This window comes from Lactuca saligna, chromosome 1 (assembly GCF_052625555.1).
Source record: "Lactuca saligna cultivar CGN05327 chromosome 1, ASM5262555v1, whole genome shotgun sequence".
Lineage (NCBI taxonomy): Eukaryota > Viridiplantae > Streptophyta > Magnoliopsida > Asterales > Asteraceae > Lactuca > Lactuca saligna.
The window spans coordinates 162,456,565-162,478,942 of NC_136417.1; the positions used below are offsets into that span (position 1 = coordinate 162,456,565).

Sequence of the window (22,378 nt, forward strand, 5' to 3'; positions counted from 1 at the left end):
TGGATGTTTAGATTTAATTACCGGGATTAGCTTCAAGTTAAAACCTATTTAGATGTTTATCTTTTGTACAATGATAGACATTGATATTTGTATTGTGATTATATTTATGGTAACACCATATGCTAATTAGAATCATGTGTTGATAGAAACTTTCTTTATGTTATTGTGAAAGTGTCACTTAATTTCGGAGAGGAGTTACATTTTTTTCATGAAATATTTACCGCAAGGAGAACATACCTTTCCGATCCGAGGTAAGTCGTTACTTTTATCAAGTGATTTTTTTTTTATACTAAGACTATTAGAGCACCTTCAATGGTAGTTTTTTTTTTTTTTTTTTATATATATAGCTTATTACTATCCATTTTTTTCTTTGACCATTTATTACCATTGGAGTAGAGAGCTTTTTTGTTTTTTTATTTTGACTATTCAATATATATTGAGTGGTCAATTTACTTTCACAACTAATACATTTTACCCTTTATACATTAACTATATTTCAATTTACCTTTTTAATTTTAATTTACTTTTAAATATTTTTTATTTCTTTACTAATTAATTATTTCTATTAACTATTTAATAACATCTTATTTATAAATATAACTTTTATGATGATAATATATTATTTTTAATGTTTTTAACATATCATTTGTGTTTAAAATAGACTAATTAAATGAGGAAGTTTTATACAACATTTTAGAAAGATGGGGTAAATTAGTTAAATTTATGAAAAAATCTATGTAAATAAGCTTAACCATTGGAGCATTTATTTATTTAGAGTTCAAAATTAAAAGAACAATGATTTGTCATTTGTTTTAAGTCATAATTAACATAACCATTGGTTAATCATTAGAGATTCTCTTAATCAAAAAAAATATTGTTGTAGTAACAAAATGTAAAGATTCGTATTATAATAAGATCTCAATCCATATTTACATATCTATTGATTAAAAATCATACAATAAGGTGTGAATTATAAAGGAAAGTCATGGGTATTTGAGGGTGATGGATGTGAAGACATATTTGATATTACATTTGTTTGGCCCTTAGCCTCTCTTCAGGATAAGGTAACTCTAACAATATCTCTTTCTTTATCTCCTCCTATTTCTCTATCACACATTACAAGATACTTCTTTAATCACTTCCACCATAACTATCCTACACCTCTCCCACCTACACCGTTGATTTCATTACATTATGCTTTTATGCATTTTGTTATTTTATATCGACTTAAATCGTTTTCTATATGATCATTTTTTTTTAATTTGTATAACAAATTGTTTTTGGATGTAATATACAGTTATATTTTATTTAGAACATAAATATCTAGCATGACTTGAATGTGGTAAAATGACACCGATTAAATATATGTTTGTATGACAATGTTCTCGTTTATATTTTAATTAATATAATAGTGTTCTAACTTCAATTTTTTTTTTCATATAATCTACGATAATAGTTAATATTCTTTATCAATTTAAATAATATAAATTGCAAACATATTTAATTAGTTAATTAGTATTTGTTCTAAAATGGAAAGTTCACATAAAAAAATATTTCATCCACATAAAATATAACACCACACCGGCTATTATATAAATCAATAAAACATATATTTTATAAAAATAAATTAACTTTTAAATGGAAAAAATCACATTCTTAAAAGTAATTATTGAAAAAAAATAAAGATTCACGAAAACCTAAATCAAATTTATTGAACAATTTATATACGAATGTTTTATTTATTTACCAATTTATATACGATTGTTTCGGATTCTTTAGTAATTTATTTAACATTATTTGATATTTTTTTGAGAAATTAAATATCCGCCTACCATTTGTTACTACTTTTCCTCCTACCTTATCAAATGTTGACAAGTGGATTAAATGATTATTAATTTCATTAAATGTGTAATTAAAAGTGACACATGTCAACATTTGATACGGTAGAATGAAAAGTAGGAACAAATGGTAGGAGGATATTTAATTTCTCTATTTTTTTTTATCAATTTTCATAACCAATAGGAATTAGACTATCGAGTTTCAACCAATTAAATATTGCTAAATATAAAATCTTATATATTTTTCTTAAAATAAAATATCACCGGATATATTTGATTAAAAAATACAATTAGTAATTTAAATTGAAAATACAAAAATTACTAAATAGCATTTAACCCTTTTATTTACATTTAAGAAAAATCCAATCGAAGGGATTGAAAGTCCATGAAACATAATGGTGGACAAAACCACAACTGATTGCTACTCCTGAGAGCAAGCTAAGATAACATCCCCTGTTCCTTCTGTTACATGGACACCAGCCATCACAGCCACAGGTAGTAGACTAGTAGCCCGACACCAACCATTTTCTCTCTATAATGGAGTCTCGAGTCCTGTCCTACGGGGCCACCACCACCACCGTCGCCGGCGGCATTCCCAGGCTCACCAAACCGGCGGCCAGGCTCAACACCGTCGCCGTCTCATTCCCAGCCAGGCTCAATGCCGACGGAGGTAATCTCGTTTGCGGAAGGCAGCTTCGTCCGAGCTTACTACTAAACCTCGATCACTCCTCCGCCGTGCCGCTGCTTACATCGACGGCGAAACGTGATGTTCTCAAACCGTGTTCCGCCACTGCTAGCGATTCCGCCGGGTGAGATCCGTTCGCCTCTATTTGAATTTGATTTTAGCTTAATCGGAACTGTAAACTGTTCTTAACTTACTTTTTATTGATTAATTTGATTTTTGTAGTGATGCTGCTCCGGTCGGATTCTTGGCGAAGTATCCATTTCTGACTACCGGATTTTTCTTCTTCATGTGGTAGGTCACGTTAATCACAACGCCTTAATTAATACGCATAAATGGATTTTCCTGTAAATTTATTACACGAATCTACTTAAAATAGCGACACTTGTCCTAGAATCCATTCAGTATTAATTTAATAATTTAATTTAATAAACAAATAAACTACTCCTCCTTGGTTTGTTATTAACTACTTATAACGAATATTTTGTGAAAAAAAGTACTATTTCATATATGTTTTGAGGTTTGATGATCATTAACAAATAACTAAATCATTTCAGCATGAATAATTTATTCAAGTTAATGGTGAGGAATAATTTAACTCGATTTATTAATCTTTTACGCTCTCTCAATTTGCAAGTTATACGATTTTCCACTAATAACTTTTTCGTCATATATTTTGTTTACTCTATACATTATTTTCTACCTAAAATAATATATCTTGGAATATATACTATAATACTACATTCATTTGTTCAAAAAATTATGTCCAAATTGAATATATTTTTATTTTGGGACAAAACTATAGTAGAATTTCACATAATATTAATAAAATCTTGCATTATTAACTTGAATAATGTTAATGAATGATCATATGGTAGTGATTTAATGTGCTTTGTTTTGAAGGTACTTTCTGAATGTGATCTTCAACATCTTGAACAAGAAAATCTACAATTACTTCCCTTATCCCTAGTAAGTTGTTGGATTTTATTTATTTATTTTATAATTATGTTATTCAGCAACAAGAAATTATAAATCACTTTCCTTACTTTCTTTATATATTATGCAGTTTTGTCTCAGTTATACATTTGGCTGTTGGAGTGGTTTATTGTCTTGGTAGTTGGAGTGTTGGTCTACCCAAAAGAGCTGTAAGTAAAATTTCTCAAACTCATGCTACATTCATATTTATTTATTTTTTGCAAAAATAGCAATGTACTTTTAGAGCATCTACAATAGGAAATTATTGGATCAAATAAGCTATGTAAAGTCAAAAAGGCTATTGTGAGATCTTTTTCACATTGGTTGTTAATTTACAAGCTCCATTTTTCATGTATTTTTAATACTAATTTTATTTATTCACACTGTAAAATGATATTGGTGGGACCCATAAATAAGCTTTACTATAGTGGAGGTTTGTTAAGGTTTTTGGTTTGTTGATGTGGCGATGACATGGCACCGACTATTATGTTTAAAATATCGGTTTTATGCGGAAAAGTCTCATTATTTTGGGAAACTTTTTGATAAAATACTAATTTATATTTAACAGAAAAGTCACGATTATTTAACATTTTGCCCAAATTAACGAAAAAATCCTTTTTTATTTTAACGGGAAATGACAGATTATGTGATTTTTCCAAAATAATGGGACTTTTCTTTAAAAAAAACATTTACGACTTTATCAAAAAGTTTCCCAAAATAATAAGACTTTTTTGTTAAAAAAAACATTTAGGACTTCATCAAAAAAATTTCCCAAAATAATGAGACTCTTTTGTTAAAAAAAACATTTAGGACTTTATCAAAAAGTTTCATAAAATAGTGAGACTTTTCTGTTGGAAAAAAAAAAAAAAAAACTTTTAGGATATTATCAAAAAGTTTTTTAAAATAATGGGACTTTTCTACATAAAACCCTTGAAAATATTCCAATATTCAAAAAACCCACCAAGTTATAGCAATATCATCAAATATTCAAATTCAAACCAAATTTCACTCCTATAATTGGGAAAATTTTCCAAAGTATATCATATTTGAAAGAAAATAATTAAAAAAAAAAAATCAAAGTAAGATGCTAATAATACACAAATAAATAAAAAGTACATTGGTACTTTTTGGTTAAAAATTGAAAGACTTATAATTTTAAATATGAAATAAATTGTTGCGTGATTTTATTGTGTAGCCAATAGACTCGAACCTTCTGAAGCTTCTTATTCCAGTGGCTGTTTGTCATGCTCTTGGCCACGTCACAAGCAATGTCTCATTTGCTGCTGTCGCTGTCTCATTCACCCACACAATCAAAGGTCACATCATCATCATCACCATCATGACATCATCATCATCATCATCATCATATTATTATTATTATTTTTTAATTTTGCTTTTGTTTTGAACAGCTCTTGAACCGTTCTTCAATGCTTCTGCATCTCAATTCATCCTTGGGCAGTCGATTCCCATAACTTTATGGCTATCCTTGTTACCGGTTGTACTTGGTAATCATCTTTTTCTTTAATATTTGTTTTGGAATTGTAAAGGAACGGAATGGAATTACAAAAGGATGGAATGGAATGAGTAATTACTCTCCAAATTCAATGCAGGTGTATCAATGGCATCATTAACTGAGCTGTCATTCAACTGGCTAGGGTTTATCAGTGCCATGATTTCCAACATCTCCTTCACTTACAGGAGTATTTACTCAAAGAAAGCCATGGTCACTTTTTCAACAATTCCTTTAATAATAATAATAATTAATTAATATTTATACTTATACTTAAACTTACAATGCAGACTACTATGGATAGTACTAACTTGTACGCCTACATTTCCATCATTGCCCTCTTTGTCTGTATTCCACCTGCCATAATTGTAAGCAATAAAATCTTATATAAAATTTCAATATAGCAATTTACTTTTTTTTTTTACATTTTTTAATTAGATTAATGTTTTTTTTTTTTTTTGTTTGTTTGAAAGTTGGAGGGACCACAACTTCTAAAGCATGGGTTTAGTGATGCAATTGCTAAAGTTGGTATGACTAAGTTTGTGTCTGATCTCTTTTGGGTTGGAATGTTCTATCATCTCTACAATCAGGTATGGAAATTTATTTTTGGACAAAAAAAAAAAAGCACAACCATTTGTATACTACCATTAAAAAAAACCCTTACATTTTGTTTATATGCAGAAAAACAACTCTGTTACCTTTCACATAAACCTAAATATCCGGTTTTTTTTAAGAAATTACAGCTTGTTTTGTGACATGACATTTATCTTTTTCGTTTTTTAGGTTAACATGAAAACAAAAATAAGTGGTGTTGCTTATTTTTTTTTTTTTTCCATGTCAACCTAAAAGTAATCGGTGATTTCTATAAAGAAAAATGAATATTTGGGTAAATCTGAAAGGTAAATGAAAATATAAGGGTTTTTTTTTAAATGTTGGTAGATAAATGGTTGGGTTGTTTTGTATTTTTCCCTTTTTTTTTTTAATAAGGATATTTAATCGCTAATATTGGTAGCAAAATGCAAGTAGATTGCTATTATGGGTGTAAAAAAAAGTAATTTTTTTTATATATAATTTAATAAATTAATTGTGTTGTTCTGGCCTTTTGGTTGACAGCTTGCAACCAACACGCTTGAAAGGGTGGCACCTCTCACGCATGCAGTTGGGAATGTGTTAAAACGAGTGTTTGTCATTGGTTTCTCAATCATTATCTTCGGTAATATATATTTATATTAGTATTTTATAATTTGACTTATTATTTTTTTATTATAGATTTTATATTTTATAATTGATGATTTTTTTGTAGGTAACAAGATTTCAACACAAACAGCCATCGGTACATCCATTGCCATTGCTGGTGTGGCAATTTACTCGGTAGTCAAGGCCAAGATAGAAGAGGAGAAACGGGTAATAATTTTCAATTTTCAAAACATATTCTTTTTATTACCAATTTATACACCAATATTTCTAATTATTACTTTTTTTTTTCTTTTACTAATATGGTTTGATGTTATTTTGTATTAAAAAAAAGCATTTTGTTACGAAAAAAATTGTATAAGTGTGCAATATTTACTTTTTTTACGCTAACAAAGTTTGTTCCAAAAACCAAAATTATCTTATATCTGATTAACAATAATTACAAGACATTGAATGATTGAAAGATTCATTTTAGTCCATGAGATTTATTTTATTTCATTACCTATGTTGAAAGTTAATTAATAGACAAGAATTTTTATTAAAAGATATATCCAACCAAAATATTGAATGAATTTTCGTTAAAACATGAGTACGAGGTTATGATTTCATACCCAAACCACATTTTATTATTATGTATTTTTGGTTTTCTTTTTAATAGTATGTTCAAATCTGTTTTTTTTTCGTTTTAATAACTATCCATATAAAATTGTGTAGTTAAATGATCTTCAAAAAATATTTGAGAAACTGAAGACCATTTTGTAAAAAGTTTGGATGCAATTGGGAAAAAAAAATCTCACTTTGTGTGATTAAATCAAAAGTTTTGGAGAAAATTACATTTTTGGTCCCTGAGTCTGTTCAAAAGTTATAGTTTTCTCTTCAAATTTTGGTTTTTATATGGGGACCAAAATCATTACACCGGTTGAAAAAAGGCATCAAAGTTGCAAGAGAAAATTATTTGGGAGCAAAACTGAAACTTTTGAGTAAATTCAGGGACTGAAAGTGTAATTTTATTAATTTGTTTATGGGCAGAATCCGAAGACAGCATGAGGGTGAAAGTGGCAAAGGGAAGGAGGGAAGGAATGCAATTTAATTACTTGGTAGCAAATTTGCTACAAATGTGAAGTATTTTTTTTATCTTATTTGTGCGTCTATGAGAATAAACAAACTAGACTCCAATAATGTATCATTCTATATCTCTTTTACTATTATTAATATATATTTCTAACTCTCATGAGTTTAGAGGAGTTCATGTTCTTGCAATTCTAAAGTTTTTCGTGTATAACAAAATGTGGTTCTTAAAAGATTTTATAAATTATATTGAAACAAAGTTATAGTTTTGATCTTTTGTTTACTACTGATTCACCATTTGTAAGTTATTGTGTTGTGCTTGAACAAGAGAGAACTATTTATAATTTGTTATTCACATTAATTCAAAGCTCAACTTATTAAAAATCATCATGATCTTTAACTTCTTAAAATGAAAAATTGGAACATATTATCAAAAAAAAAAAAAGAACACAATGTAAATTTTATTATACAGCCAATATATGAAAAATCGTAATAGAAATCATGCAAGAAGGTCATGATTTTGTAGAAGTTATTCTTGGCAGGAAAAGTTGGGTTTTCCAATTTTTTAACACGAAATCCGAATCATAAACATCATTAAAATTGACAAACTATTATACGATTATGTTCTCCATGATATCTTCGTTTTGGTACATCACATGCCCAAAACAAATTTAAGATGTATGAGAAATTAATCATTAAAGTGAAAATTTAATTAGTTTTTTAGTTCATCTCACATAGTTGGCATCTTCGTTTTGGTACATCACATGCCCAAAACAAATTTAAGATGCATGAGAAATTAATCATTAAAGTGAAAATTTAATTAGTTTTTTAGTTCATCTCACATAGTTGGCAGAATATAAACTATAACACTTGGTCCTTGCAGGTAAACTAATTTCTCTATTTGTTAAGTGTAAGTATTGAATTTTGATCTACATGATGTAGATAGCCTTTTACGTGCTGTGTAGAAGGAAACTTGGACACTGGACTTTAATGATCTACGTATGGCGTAGATCTTAGTATGCAGGGTGTACTTGGCCAGAGCTAAAACCCTAATTTCGGGGCTCTGAGCCCTATTTAAGGACTTAAACTTTCATGAAACCCTTCCATCCCCAACCTCCATCCTCCCAACCGATCCCCTTGCAAACTCTAGTCTCCATTTGTGAGTTTTGAGTTTTTTGAGTGTTTGGTGTTCATCTTTGAAGGAAGGATTCCATTAGAGATCACTTGGGAAGCTTCAAGCCTTGTGGATCTAGAACTTGTATCTTATAAACATTCTCCAAGAGGTAGAAAGTTCAGAACTTGATAAATGTTTTATTAGATCTTGTTGGTCCTTAGATTTATGTCCTTTTGTCCCATATTTTTAGTCTAATTGAGTATGAGCAACTCCCGGCCGTATGAGTGGCCTTTTCAAACGTTTTTGTGTGTATGGAATCATAAAAGTGCAATCTTGGGTCCTTATGTTGGATGTTTATAAATTGTTATCATTTTCCTAGGCTGAGTGGATGAAAAAAAAAAAAAGAAATAATAATAATAAAATATGGAACGGGGAAGTGGAAGGCAATTGAAGTAATATGTGTATACGCGTATCTTTAATCAAATTGAAAAAGAAATTTTTTTGGCAAATGTATTAGATAACAGGTAAGACAAAAAAAAATACAGGATTGCGTCAAGAATTATGTACCCAATTCTCATACAGCTTTCCTTGTCTCGTTCACGTTATACATAACACACACACACTAACACACACACACACACACACACACACACACATATATATATATATATATATATATATATATATATATATATATATATATAAAAGTAAATGTTTAAATGAGAACCAAAAAAGATTAAGAACCTAAGAACCAACTAATTAAAGGAAATTATTGACAGAACTGAATACCACCTTCCACCTACTGCAGCCACTATTGCCGACAACCTTACCACCACCACCCTCCGCCACTCTCGATGTCCAGCTCTGTAATTTTTCTGTATCCTCTATATCTATAATTATTTGATAACCTCCAGATCAATGTTTTTCTGATTGTCGCAACACTAGATCTTTCAGATCTGCAATTTTCTGAACATCGTTGCACCAGATCTTCTATATCTATGATTTTCCAATGACCGCGATCTCTTTTCACTCCTCTCGCTTCTACTCCTCCATAAACACCACCACTAGCATCTCCACATATCAGATCTGTTCCACCACCGACACCTCCTCCTCCTTCTGTTTATCTCCACCACATCCTTTGTTTTCTCCTCCAAACATCGTCTTCATGTTTGTGACAACCCGAAACTTATCCCGTTTCCGTTATGCGATTCCGTTAATAAAAATTCAAATTTGTTAAATTTTCCGTCAAACTCTTTGATTTATTAAAATAATCTAGTTATATTTAATTAACTTATTTACGAATCGGAACCAAAAATCGCGTGGAAACCCAAAAATCTGGAAAAATCAAACATTTCTGGTCGAAGTGGATTACGACCGTAAACTCGTTTACGACCGTAAACCTGCTTACGGTCAGTGACGAGTGGGCCCCTCACCTCACCCCTATAAATACGATGCATTCGACTTCATTAGGACGTTTCTGGCCACACTCTCTCCTTCTCTCTCTAAGAACCTCGACCGTAAACACTCAAAACGCATTCAAACTCCAGAAAACATCGAGAAAATCACGTTTAGAGCCCTTTGGAGCGTCTGGAAACACTCAGCTCGTCGAAATTAGCATTCAAAGGTTTTACAAAACTTCTTTTATACTTTTATATTGTCAAATGCATGCCTATATATATAGTTATATAAGTAATGTTTAAAGGACTTAGGACGGCTAGCTCGCTTTATTTCCTTTTCCTCATTGGGATGTGGCCTTAGGGTATCGGTTATTCGTCCGAATGTCGTCTAAATGTTAGTTATATATCATGTATACCTACATAGACATAAAAGTTCCATCAGTCAGTTCAGTACCTTTGGGTAGCAAATGCATACTTTCGGTTATACACGTACATTACTAGTAACTATAATAAGTATAGTTAGGAGATACTACTTACTATTATAAGTACAAAGAATCACACAAGAGTCAGTTCATTCATGAGTCTATACTAATACATTACATACTATATAAAGAGATACAATTACAAGAATACTAATACATTACATACTATATGAAGAGATATGATTACATACAATTACAAGACATACAATTACAAGAGATACGATTACATAAATACATTTACATAGATACTATTACATAAATACTATTACTTACATTTCGGGACTTACCATTCCACCCCCAAGGCTGTTAGTTACAGTAGGGAAAATGCACATCGACGGGTGTCTACGATTGTATTATTCGGCGAGTTACCACGCCGTGAATATCCTAGTGCAAAAGGATGCAATTTTAGTTATTATATTATCTTCCTTCTTACCTTTACTTTGTGACACATTCACATGAACGATGAGGTAAAATATATTTGATATAGATATACTATTTTCATTATTACCTTATTTTTTGACACATACACATAAACGATGAGGTAGACAATAGTTTTATAATAATAATAATAGTTATACAGGGGAAAAACCGTCACATTTACAGTGATGCATACTTTCAAAACAATTGAGTCTTGGTAGAAGACTACTATATATACTAGTAGGAAATATGAGATTTTCTAGGGTTTTCAAACGTTTACAATTACTTATAAACATTTTCAATGATATAAACTTTTCTACAAACATTTACTAAGTCTTTTCTTTACAGTTTTTATAAATCAAAGACACATAAATACTTATGAATTCACAAGTTTTATTGCTGATACTCACTTTCAAAATAACTTGTATTCTCATGTCACAAATAGACAGGTACGAAAACCAGGTTTTGTGAAGACGAAGCAGTCAAGACTCGTCTTTTATTTTGAATATTCATTATGTTTTCTTTACCAGAGAAGATACTTGGTTGAATATTTTATCTAAAAATAGCCTTGATCTATAAAGTTCACCAAAAATATGAGACATAATTACAAAAGCAAACACTTAACCATTGCTACAATTCTTTAAAATTAGACGGAGTGGGTGCGGGAAAAGGGTGAGGGAAGCTTCCCTCACTCCTGCACACCACTCCGTGGGTGAGGGAAATGTGAGGGAAAAAAGCTGCAGGAAAGAGATGGGGGAGGGGGTGCCGCACTCTCTCCCTTCATGCTATTGGTCAGGGTTTTTATTTATTTATTTATCTTCTTTAATATTTATAAAATTATATACTTACTAAAAAAATATAAAAAGTATATCAAAACTTATGGTTTTTAATTTCCTACAAAATGAGTATAATATATGTATGAAATATATTTAAAAAAAAAAGTCAGAGAATAACTTCCCACATTCATTGGGTTTTAGGTGAGGGAAAGAAAAATGAAAAAAATAAAGGTATGACCAAAAAATGATGGAAGCTTCCCTCTCATCCCCTCTAATCTTATATTATACTCTATAACAAAGTCGGTGGACTTTGCTATTTAGGAACTTTGGTACCTAATTTTTTCAGTTTGGCAACTCAAGTCCTCTTAATGACTTAATTTTCTATTTGGTCCATAAATTTTGTAATTTGGCGTCTTTCTAAGTTTCTATTGCTACCGAAATTGATTTTACTTTTATTGCTTAGCTTTGGTCCACTTTTATGTCCTCCTAAATTTTAATTTTGTTTATGATTTGGGAATTAGTCCATTGCTACCAAAATAGTTATTTTTATTGTTAAGTCCATTTCTACCTATACTGTACATAACTCGAAGAATATGGACTACAATGAAACTCTTTGATGTTTAAAACTAAAATAATCATTGACCGGAGTTTCTGTGAGGGAGCAGACGAAGAACAATGGCGATCTCACCTTCCATGCTTCCCGCCGTTTTGTTAGTTTATCTCTTAACAATATGCAACTCAATGGCTGTGATTCCTCAATCTTCACGCACTGGCAGCGATGCTCGCCGACATTTGATCGATGAAATTCGAGAAGCGGAGCTAAAGGTCGTTAGATTAGGTAAGTTGTTCTTCGATCTCGAAATTGTTTTCTTTTTAGCATCGGATTATTATTCACAACTGATTTCTTAATAGCATATCCATTTTTGTTTACTTTCTCATTAGCTGTAAATATGCGAAAGAGCATTGATCTTCCTGAGTCAACTTTTTCAAATTGGAAGCTGCAACTGATGAAAACCTTCTATTCGAAGTGCTATTTACTAACTTCGATGTAGTTATCAAGGTTTTGCAAATTTAAATTTTATGATCCTAAGTTGAAAGTTCGTAATGTAATAGTACATTAGCAGTTTAGCACCAAATCTAACATTTCACTATGGAAAGTAAACCTACAAAATCCATAATCTTTAAATCTTCCAGGAATATTTAGTAACTCAAGAACTACTGCTTCTGATTACTACATATGTTATCTCAATATATTTTGGTATTTGTGTTCTTTCAAATAGTAGGGTTTAGAAAGAAACACTTTGTGCAAAATCATGAATATTGCTTTTTTCATTGTTGTCCATGTGTACATTAATGCAGAATCTATCCTTGTGGAAAGCAATTCATTAGTAGATTCAAAAGATCTTTATGTCAAAGAAAGTGAGAAGATGATTGAGGAGATGAGCAATGAAGTTGATCATTTGCAATCTGTTTTGTTATCTATGAAGGTTCTCATATTTATTTCTTCTATTGTACAATTTTTCGCACGCATTGGATTAAGACTCTAAACTGATGTCATCATGACAAAAGTTGCAATTTTTGTTCCACCAAAAAAGGTGGAACAAGGTAGAAAGAAACTCACTCTTGCACTCTCGTTTGTGTAAAAGACATAAATGCCCTCTTCATTCCCATCATGTGTTTGCAGAATGATTCATCAAGTTCAAATGAAAGGGTTACTCAGCTTGAAGAAGAGGTTGAATGCTATTAAATAAATAAACTTTTCATTTTATTTCACTTGTAACAAATGTAACTAAACTAAATCAGATGCCTGTGTTCAGGTTCGACATCTTTGGGATACTGCAAGAAGAAACAATTTTGAGCTTCACAACTTGGAATCCAAAGCACAAGATACTGAAAAAAGGCTGAAAGTAACCAAATCAAGGGTTGAAAAGGTTAGTGATTTCTTTTCTTTAATTCTATTGTTACAATTTGAAAGTGTTTCATGATAAGCTGTAGATAATCAACTTTTAGTATTTGGTTAAGAATGTTTCTGATTATCCCTTAACATATCTATAGTTTCCTATTTAATATCTGTTTACCACTTTTACAAAATCACTGAATTCATTATTATCTCTTTCAAAAAAAAAATTGTTTATTAATATCAACACAGATGGCTGCAATTGTAACAGAACAATGGATTCATATTCAACATCTTGAACAGGCTGTTGAAATTTCACAGGTTTGTTTTCTTCCATTGACTTATTTCTTATTAATGCTTTTACATTATCTGTAATTTCAATGAGACAAAAGTTTGTCTGTGCAAAAGAAAAAGACGTGAATGCCCTTACATTATAATACAGAGGCAAATACAGGAAGCCAAAAGGAATGCTACCAGGTGCTATTTTCTAAAGGTACCCCATACATAATACTTCATTTTTCATACTTTCAATTGTAAATGTCAAACATGTTAAAAAAAATAAGTTAGGGACCAAACGCGCAAATTACCCCAAACCATAGGGACCATTCGTGTAATTTACTCTAATAATAACTATTATTTGTAGTTTGCCAAAAGTCAACTTGGAAGTCTTGTTGATGACTTGGGGAGAATGATGGGAAGAAGTTGGTCAGCAGTAAAACAGTATCATCACCAGGTACCCCCCCCCCCCCACCCACCCAACCACCCACCCCACCCCAACACACTTTCTATTTTGGTGAAGAAAATGAGATTGTAAACTATTTGAACATTCTTACGAGTTTACCCTTGTTGTACAATTGGGCAATGCCTGTTGTACAATGACCACAGGGGTATATTCGTAAATGTAGCTGATTGAATTTCAAATTAAAAAATATTGACATTTGTGTGTTTTATTCAGCTGCAATGGTTTGTAAAGAATGAAATGCAGAAATGGAAATACACTGCTGCTTATGCCAACAAAGAAGTAGTCTTTTTCTTGGTAAGATTCTTTTCCTTTTGCATTATTCTTTATTCACAAAATTACATAAATGGTCCCTGTGGTTTACCAAAGGTTACAAACTCAGTCCTTGCTAATTTTAAACTTGCATGAATGGTCCTTTTTGCTAACATTGTTGGTTTTAGTCCGTTAGTGTGAGGGTAATTTGGTCTTTGGTTTTAGTCCGTTAGTGTGAGGGTAATTTGGTCTTTTTAGGTAGCAGGGACTGAGTTTGTGATAATGGGTAAACCATAGGGATCATTTTGAAAAATGAATGTTTAAAAAATGAATGGTTAAAAATAGCACTTTACAAAGTTCAAAGTGAAGGGTGAAAATGAAAATTTAAAAAGTAAAGGGGTGGAAAAGCCACAAACTCAGTCCCTGGTACCTAAAAAGACTAAATTACCCTCACACTAATGGATTAAAACTAACGGTGTTAGCAAAAATGACCATTCATGCAACTTTTAGAAACCACAGGGACCATGATTGTTAAAAATAATTAGTAAGGGCTGAGTTTGTGACCTTTGGTAAACCACAGGGACCATTTATGTAAACAAGTCTTCTTTATTTTAAAAAATCATCTTTATGAATTAAACGAAGAATTAAATCCGTATTTATCTAAAGATTGAATATTTCAGGCATCTGCTCTAATCACGTTCCCAGCTTTGAGCTTTGGCGTGTTTCTCTTGAACAATTTTTGCTAGCAAATGGATCTCTTTACATTGATAAAATAGTTTATTATAATTATAGGTCTGAAATTAGGAGGATTTAGCTTCTATAATCTTCAAGTACATGATAATGTAAAAGATTTTTTTAAATAAATTTCTAGGTAAAAGTTGCGTTAGCTAGTGAATAGTGATATTTTTATAGTTGGGTATTCATTTCATATATATATATATATATATATATATATATATATATATATATATATATATATATATATATATATATATATATATATATATATATATATACACATATATATATACACGTGTTATGGTACACTGGATGGACCTAAAAACTTGGTTTATGCAAATCAATATTACACTTTTCTTGACGATTACGCCAATTATTTATGTATTTTTCACATAAGCCACAAATCGAAAGTCTTTCAATGCTTCACAAAACTTGTCACTTATATTGCAACTGGACACAAGTTTTTTTTTTCCCCTTCAAACTTGCAACTCGAGACTTGAAGGGGAGAGATGCTGGTTTTTTGCTATAAAAAGTAAAAAAAAAAAAAAAAAAAAACTTAAAATACATTGTTATAAAAAGTGAACAATAGTGTTTATAACTATATTAATATGATAAAAGATTAAGTATCCCATTTAATTCAAAATAATTATTTTTTAAATTTTCAATTCTAAATATAATTACATACCATATATTTAATATTATATTGTATTAAAAATAATTATTAATATTATTGGTTTGGTTTTGGATGAAAACCATAACCCGAACCATATATATTTAGTTAATAAAAATAGAAACTGTAGCACTTTTTTTAGTAATGGTTCGATTAATTTGATTTTGGTTCGTTTTTTCGGTTAATATGTATACTCCCACATTTAACAGAAAAATGTTAATTAAAAGGATCATGTAAAGATTTTCTTAAAAACCATCCATGCAAAAAGTTTATCATAAGACCCACTTGTTTAAAGCACATTGACCATTCACAAATAATTTAATAATAACAATTTTGATAGTTATTCTAAATTTAATGCATTAATTTTTACATTTATTTTTATATATTTTTAAATATCAAAAAACATTTTTATACATAAAAATAAAGTTTTAAATATAAAAGTACATATTTATGAATAAAATACACTTTTTGTGTAAAAACATTTCATTTACACATAACGGTTTGTTAAATATTTATTTATACATATTAATAAGTAAATAATATGTATGTATACTAAAAAATAGTATGAGTATGCAATAAAATTGTTTAGAAGAGAATAAACTTGGGTCTCATAAATTGATTATAAGAGATGAACTATACTGTTTTTCAATCGATTAGGAATATGCAATCAGTCAATCAATACGTTTTGCTAATCAATTATGTAGAATATGAAACGACAAATAATCATGTTGTGAATAACCATATTGTGAAGAAGATCAATTATGAGAAAGATTGTAAATAGGTATTTTAATAACTTAGTTATTATTTAATTTAATGATATTGTTTTTAATATTTAAATATATTATCATTCAGTTAAGTATTTGAATATATTCATTAATAGTTTTTGTAAGAATATACATCTAATTTGAAGTTTTATAATTTTATAAGAGTGTAAATGGAATTTTCCAATTTCAAACACCAAATACAATGCCACACGTCAGCAATACACCAATCAAATTTATTAAAATGACAAAAATATGTGAACACTATCTGTTTCATGTCAACAAGATAACCTCAATACAATTGTGTCAACATATATTTTTTAACTTACTTCAAGGACTATACACGCAACTCTATAAAAGTAAAGGGTGCCAAAGAGTAAACAAAGAAATTCACCATTTCTTCAATCACCACCACCACCATGGTGGCCGGATTCTTCCATCATCGCCACCAATTCCACCCATCAATATTTCAAGGTCAACGGTTGAATTTGACCGAAATTTTTATTTAATCTCAATGAGTTTTTTTTATGGCATTGTGGTGTCCTTATTTGCAATTTCAGGAACTTTGAATTTCGGATTTTGTTCAATAAAAGCAGGTGGTCTTTTGTACACAATGGATGCGGCTCTAATTAAAATTCCAGCAGTGAGACCCCAAATTAAATAACTTTTTCCATTTATTTTATAGTCAAAGAAATGAATTAAATACGTATCTCCCATCCATTCGCGTTGTTCGGATCTTCGATTTTCATCCTGAATTATAAAATTTGTATTTGTGTGAAGAAATTTAGAAAAAAAAAAAAAAAGTCAAACTCTACATTGAAATTTGAAAAAGTTGGAACTTATTAGAGAATTGTATGAGAATTTATATGGAGAATGAACAAATAAACATAGGGTTAATCTTTGTGTTTTTTTCAGGATTAAACATCATTTTTATTTTTTTCATGAAAAGACCTTAGATTTTTTTTTTCATTTTTCCGAAAAAACCCTCAACTTTGTCCTTTTTTTTTTCTGAAAAAAAAAACTTAGCCTTTTATAAGTTTCCAAATAAACCCTCAACTTTTTTTGTTTTTCCAGAAAAAACTGTGACATTTGACAATTTTTTTTAGAGAAAAACGACTACAGGGGCTAGATCGGAAAAAATGAAAAATGCAAGGTATAATGTTCTAATAAGAAAAAATATTTGAAAACATAGTGTTAAAAATTGGGCGTATTTTTCAAAATGCAATGTCTTAAAAAGAACAAAATTGAAAACAAAATAATGTAATAGAAAGAAAGAAAGTAGGATGCTATAATACATAAATAAATAAAAGTACATTGCTATTTCTTGCATTTAGGCCTAAAATGTAAACATATTCAAAGTGTGAGGTTTGAATTGGATATAAATATTACCTTTAAGAACATTTCTAAAGGAGCATCAAAGACATCATCTACTTCATCAACATTAGGAGTTGGATTGAATGCACTTCTATCAGACAGTATGCCAATTACAGGAATTACTCGTAGAAGATGCTGTAAATGAAACCTTCAAATTTTTAGATTTTAGTTACTTAAATATCATAAAACACACCATTTTACAAGATTCACAATATTCATCAAAGTAAATGACCGTTTTACCCTTACATTCCAAAAAAACAAACCAAATGACCATGTTTACTTTTATTAAGCCATGTTTCTATTATGACAATTTATGCGAGCGACAGATTTACCCTTACATGGCGTTCATCAAAGAAAATGACCATTTTACCCTTACATCAAAGTAAATGACCATTTTACCTTCACAAATAGAAACATGGCTTAATCTAGGAGCATCAAAGTGTCATTGTTATATATATAATGCATGTTTCATTTCTAAACCGAACGTCTGAATGAAACTAAATGACCATTTTACCCTTACATTAAAAAGACACAATTTTCACGATATTCATCAATTTTAACGTGAGAAGAAAGGCATAAAGTTAAGGGGTTAGTGTCTTAGCTCTTAATACATTAAGGCTACGTTTGATGTACTAGTTGGAAAAACTAGTTAGCTATAAAGCTAGCTAATAGCTAAAAAGCTAGCTGTTATATGAAAAACTAGCTGATAAAAAATAATGTTTGGTAAAATTAGCTGATAAGCTAGCTGAAATAAATAAAATAACATAAATAAGCATTTAAAAGAATGTGTGTGTTTTTTTTTTTTTATAATTAATTAAGTGTATATTTAGAAAAATTTTATAAAGCTCCTAAAAAGCTAGTCTAAGTAGCTTTTTAAAAAGTTAGCTTTTCAGCTACTTTTTGGTTTGCCAAACATGACAACTTATAAAAGTTCGAAAAATCAGCTAGTTGTGGCGGCCAAACACAACCTAAGCTGTGTTTTTCTTTTTTGGTCGGATTAAGTAAAATAATAATAATAATAATAAATAAATAAATAAATAAATAAATAAATAAATCCCCTTGAATACCTTGGACAAAAATGGCTCAAGAACAGCTACAACATTTACAAGTGAAGGATCGAGCCCTATCTCTTCCTTTGCTTCCCTTGTTGCAGTGTAAGCATCATCTGTATCATTTTCCTCGGCTTTCCCTCCGGGCAATGAGACTTCGCCTAAACTCATAATTTAAGGCTTAAATGCAAGAAATAACAACCTACTTTTATTGGTTTCTTTATTATTATATTTAATTATTAATAATTTATATATTAACCTCTTTTCTCACTTCTTTCTAAAGAAATGATATAATCTTGTAGATCTTTCAAAATGCAATTCCTTAATAAGAAAAAAGTTAAAAGTTAAAAGTTGTAATAGAAAGAAATGACAAAGTAGGATGCAATAACACACCAATAAATCAAAGCATGTAGCTACAAAAGTTAATAATTAGATATTTTGTAATATTTGAATAAAGCTATTAGTTAAAAAATGTTCAAATTTGTAATGCAAAATTACAAAATTGCCCCAATCTTACAGGACTAAAGTTGTAATATTTATGGATTACCTCACATAACGTTTGATTAATTTTGTGTTTGTTTTCTTCTTTTAGGAATTTCACACACACAATTTGATATAACAACCTCATATCGATGAAAAATACCCAATTCACTTGATCAAAAGCCAAAAGAATGTTAGCGAAAACTGAAAAGATTATTGAATGCTAGAAATGCCTAATTATGCCACTCAATGTATATAGTTAATGGAAGTGATAAACCCCAAAACTGAAATTATTAATCAATTCAATTTCTAGGTATTCGTTAACAATTTCGCAAATTGGTGAGTTGAAGACTACTAGAGCAGGAAGTACCTGAATGTGTAGAGAGACTAGAAGATCTTTTAGTAAGAATCACACGAAGATCCTCGCCACTACCATCGTTATTCCCTTCAAAAAGGCAGATCAAAACAGCAGCTCTTTTAGGTCTAAATCTTTCCGAAGGCCGATTCCCAACTGGGGTTGCGGATTCTGCAAAACCCACTTGAGAAACGACTTCGTCATCATCCTCAGCATCACCCGGCGGCGGCTTGTAAAGGCGGAGCTGCTGAGCTAACACCGATAACCTCGACGAACTCCCGTTGTTGTTGATCGACGCCATGTTGTTGAGCCTAGAAAGGGGAGCAGAGTAGGATAAGGGTGATGTTGTTGCGATTGATAGCGATGATATCCTTCTCAATAGGAAGAGCATGTGATCTACTGACTAATTACAAAATTCCTAGTTGAATCGGATAGCAAGTTATCGTTAGATCATTGCCTAGAATGGAAGTTCGTATAGATCAGGATCAACAAGTCGCATCATAAGAGGATTCATTACCCAGAAAATTGACGGGCTTTTAACGGCGAGTTGGGTCACCAACCCATAGAACAAACTAAATATTTTACAATTTTTATAAAAAAATAAAAAATAATAAAAAATAGTAAATACAGGCTTTGTGTAAATTTTCATCCATGTCTGTCTACTTATAACCTAATGTCTTAAAACCATGTGTTCGATCAACCAAATTTCAAAGTTGGTTATCCATCATGGACTAAATTTCGTTGTTCATTGTCTCTTTCAATTGGGCAGCCTTAAGGCCTGTCATCGCTTCCTTATAGTTAGCTGGCTCATCCAGATTTACTAGTGTCCTATCACAAATAAACGTGTTTCCTTCTGTCATTACATGGAAACAATAAAACTTGGAGGGTTGCTAACTCTACCGGATATGCGAAGAGGTAATGGCTCAACATGTTAGCGCTCGTGTTAACTAAAGATTCATTATCTATTGACTCTTGAATCCTTTCAAGGTCAGTAAGATTCCTACTAACTTCTTTAGATATAAGGTCTCTCTCAAGGAACATTCTTCTTCGAGATACAAACACCATGTTTTCGTTGGGTCTGTAAAACAAATATCCAAAAGCCTTTTGTAGATAACCAACAAAGCAAAACTTCTTAGTTGGAATAGGATTTAGGATATGGGCTTCTGTAAAACAAATATCCAAATATCACTGTGTGTGTAAAACAAATATCTAAAAGCCTTTTGAAGGAACTTTTTATGTCCACATCTCATGAGGTGTCTTTTAACACCTTCTTAGTTAGAACAAGGTTTAAGATATGGGTTGTTGTTTCAAGTGCATAACCCTAAAATGTGATTGGTAATGAAGTTTGACTCATCATAGATTGAACAATATATAACAAAGTCGATTTCTTCTTTCAACAACACCATTAAGTTGTGGTGTTCTTGGAGGAGCCAATTGTGAGACTATTCCACAATCTATAAGATGATCATTGAACTCGATACTAAGGTATTCTCCTCCCCTGTCGGATCGCAAAATCTTTATCTTCTTGCACAATTGATTCTTTACTTCGTTTTGAAACTATTTGAACTTTTCAGAAGTTTCTGACTTATGTTTAACTGGATAAACATAATCACATCTACTGAAGTTATCAGTAAATGTAATGTAGTAATGTTTACCTTCCCTTATGGAAGATCTGAAGGGTCCACACACGTCAGTGTGTATGAGATCCAACAATCCTTCACCTCTTTTACAAGTCCCTATGAATGATGACTTATTCATCTTGCCTAATAAGAAAGATGTAACACTCATAAAAATACTGATAAATTTAAATTTTCAAAAACCACCAATTTCACAAATTGTTTACAAACATAGTTTTCAAAACATGTTCAACATCAGAGTCTCCCAAAATCATAAGTCAAAACATGAGGATGTGTACGATCACACATTTGCCTTCCCGTGATTATCCGAAGTACTTGAAACATAACCCAAAACTATAAGCGAATGTCACACCCCTAAACCAAGGATGACGGAAACGTCCGAGGGTGGAGGACTTCATGTATAGTATCATAACAACAATTATAATAGTGCTCAAAGTGTAGACAACCAACATAAATGGAATTGAAAAAGTTACATCATAGTATATGTTTACATGTTTCCGAATCAATTACATTATGTTGACAAAAAGAAATGAAATGTTTGACGCCTTAGCGTTTCATCCTCAAAAGCGGCCGATTACCTGTTTATTTATTCCCTGAGAATACAAGTAGTTTTTAAAAAGTGTCAACAATTAAGTTGGTGAGTTCATAAGCTTTTGAAAGTGATACTAGAATCCTCTTCTTGTAAAAGTGATGTTTGTTCGAGAAAAATCTAATATTTTCCTTATGTAATGCATTGTAGTCTTAAAAGTCAAGAACGAAGTGTACAAGTATTTTACCATACTTAAAGAAATTTATGCAAGTTTGAATCGACATAAACTCGTTAAATTTAGAAGTAAAACCCGTAAATCTTATGTTTTGTTAATACCCCATGTGAGTTATTATAACCATACTATGACTCAGACGACCTCGTAATACGACGTTCTTCAGGCGTCGCAAGTTAAATGACACTTGTCACCCCAGACCTGCCGGTCTA

The 22,378-nt window shown here is 30.6% G+C and overlaps 3 protein-coding genes across 5 annotated transcripts; 2 read left to right on the forward strand and 1 right to left on the reverse strand.

Annotated features, from left to right (window-relative positions):
• Positions 1–2,286: 2,286 nt before the first annotated feature.
• On the forward strand, positions 2,287–7,446 carry APE2 (Glucose-6-phosphate/phosphate translocator-like protein). Its single transcript, XM_078994149.1, has 12 exons — positions 2,287–2,647; positions 2,746–2,814; positions 3,424–3,489; positions 3,587–3,665; positions 4,691–4,811; positions 4,905–5,000; positions 5,106–5,218; positions 5,296–5,373; positions 5,479–5,595; positions 6,119–6,218; positions 6,309–6,409; positions 7,229–7,446. Exons 1-12 carry the CDS (start codon positions 2,376–2,378, stop codon positions 7,244–7,246), a joined length of 1,230 nt encoding a protein of 409 aa, XP_078850275.1. The 5' UTR covers positions 2,287–2,375; the 3' UTR covers positions 7,247–7,446.
• A 4,594-nt stretch (positions 7,447–12,040) lies between these two features.
• Positions 12,041–15,236, forward strand: LOC145001291 (myosin heavy chain-like protein). Of its 3 annotated transcripts, none has more exons than XM_078960678.1 (9): positions 12,041–12,291; positions 12,813–12,940; positions 13,138–13,185; positions 13,271–13,384; positions 13,622–13,671; positions 13,759–13,843; positions 13,994–14,083; positions 14,306–14,386; positions 15,008–15,236. In XM_078960678.1, the coding sequence occupies exons 1-9, from the start codon at positions 12,129–12,131 to the stop codon at positions 15,032–15,034; spliced, it is 786 nt and encodes a 261-aa protein (XP_078816804.1). In that variant the 5' UTR covers positions 12,041–12,128; the 3' UTR covers positions 15,035–15,236. The 3 variants fall into 3 exon arrangements, with proteins under 3 accessions (XP_078816804.1, XP_078816792.1, XP_078816798.1); XM_078960666.1 differs by having other exon boundaries at positions 12,044–12,291; positions 15,022–15,236; XM_078960672.1 differs by having other exon boundaries at positions 12,049–12,291; positions 13,603–13,671; positions 13,793–13,843; positions 15,022–15,236.
• A 1,489-nt stretch (positions 15,237–16,725) lies between these two features.
• Positions 16,726–20,325, reverse strand: NUDX15 (nudix hydrolase homolog 15). The gene is made up of 4 exons (XM_078994153.1): positions 19,784–20,325; positions 18,952–19,094; positions 17,900–18,019; positions 16,726–17,260 (listed from the first exon to the last, which is right to left on the reverse strand). The coding sequence occupies exons 1-4, from the start codon at positions 20,157–20,159 to the stop codon at positions 17,036–17,038; spliced, it is 864 nt and encodes a 287-aa protein (XP_078850279.1). The 5' UTR covers positions 20,160–20,325; the 3' UTR covers positions 16,726–17,035.
• Positions 20,326–22,378: the final 2,053 nt, after the last annotated feature.

Coding starts and splice junctions, on each gene's coding strand:
- APE2 (XM_078994149.1), top strand. CDS start 2,376: ATGGAGTCTCGAGTCCTGTCCTACGGGGCCACCACCACCACCGTCGCC. Junction 2,648..2,745: donor ACTGCTAGCGATTCCGCCGG/GTGAGATCCGTT, acceptor TGATTTTTGTAG/TGATGCTGCTCCGGTCGGAT. Junction 5,374..5,478: donor GTATTCCACCTGCCATAATT/GTAAGCAATAAA, acceptor TTTGTTTGAAAG/TTGGAGGGACCACAACTTCT.
- LOC145001291 (XM_078960666.1), top strand. CDS start 12,129: ATGGCGATCTCACCTTCCATGCTTCCCGCCGTTTTGTTAGTTTATCTC. Junction 12,292..12,812: donor GCTAAAGGTCGTTAGATTAG/GTAAGTTGTTCT, acceptor ACATTAATGCAG/AATCTATCCTTGTGGAAAGC. Junction 13,186..13,270: donor TTACTCAGCTTGAAGAAGAG/GTTGAATGCTAT, acceptor GCCTGTGTTCAG/GTTCGACATCTTTGGGATAC.
- NUDX15 (XM_078994153.1), bottom strand. CDS start 20,159: ATGCTCTTCCTATTGAGAAGGATATCATCGCTATCAATCGCAACAACA. Junction 19,095..19,783: donor TAGTCTCTCTACACATTCAG/GTACTTCCTGCT, acceptor TTATGAGTTTAG/GCGAAGTCTCATTGCCCGGA. Junction 18,020..18,951: donor TTGAGCCATTTTTGTCCAAG/GTATTCAAGGGG, acceptor TTTCATTTACAG/CATCTTCTACGAGTAATTCC.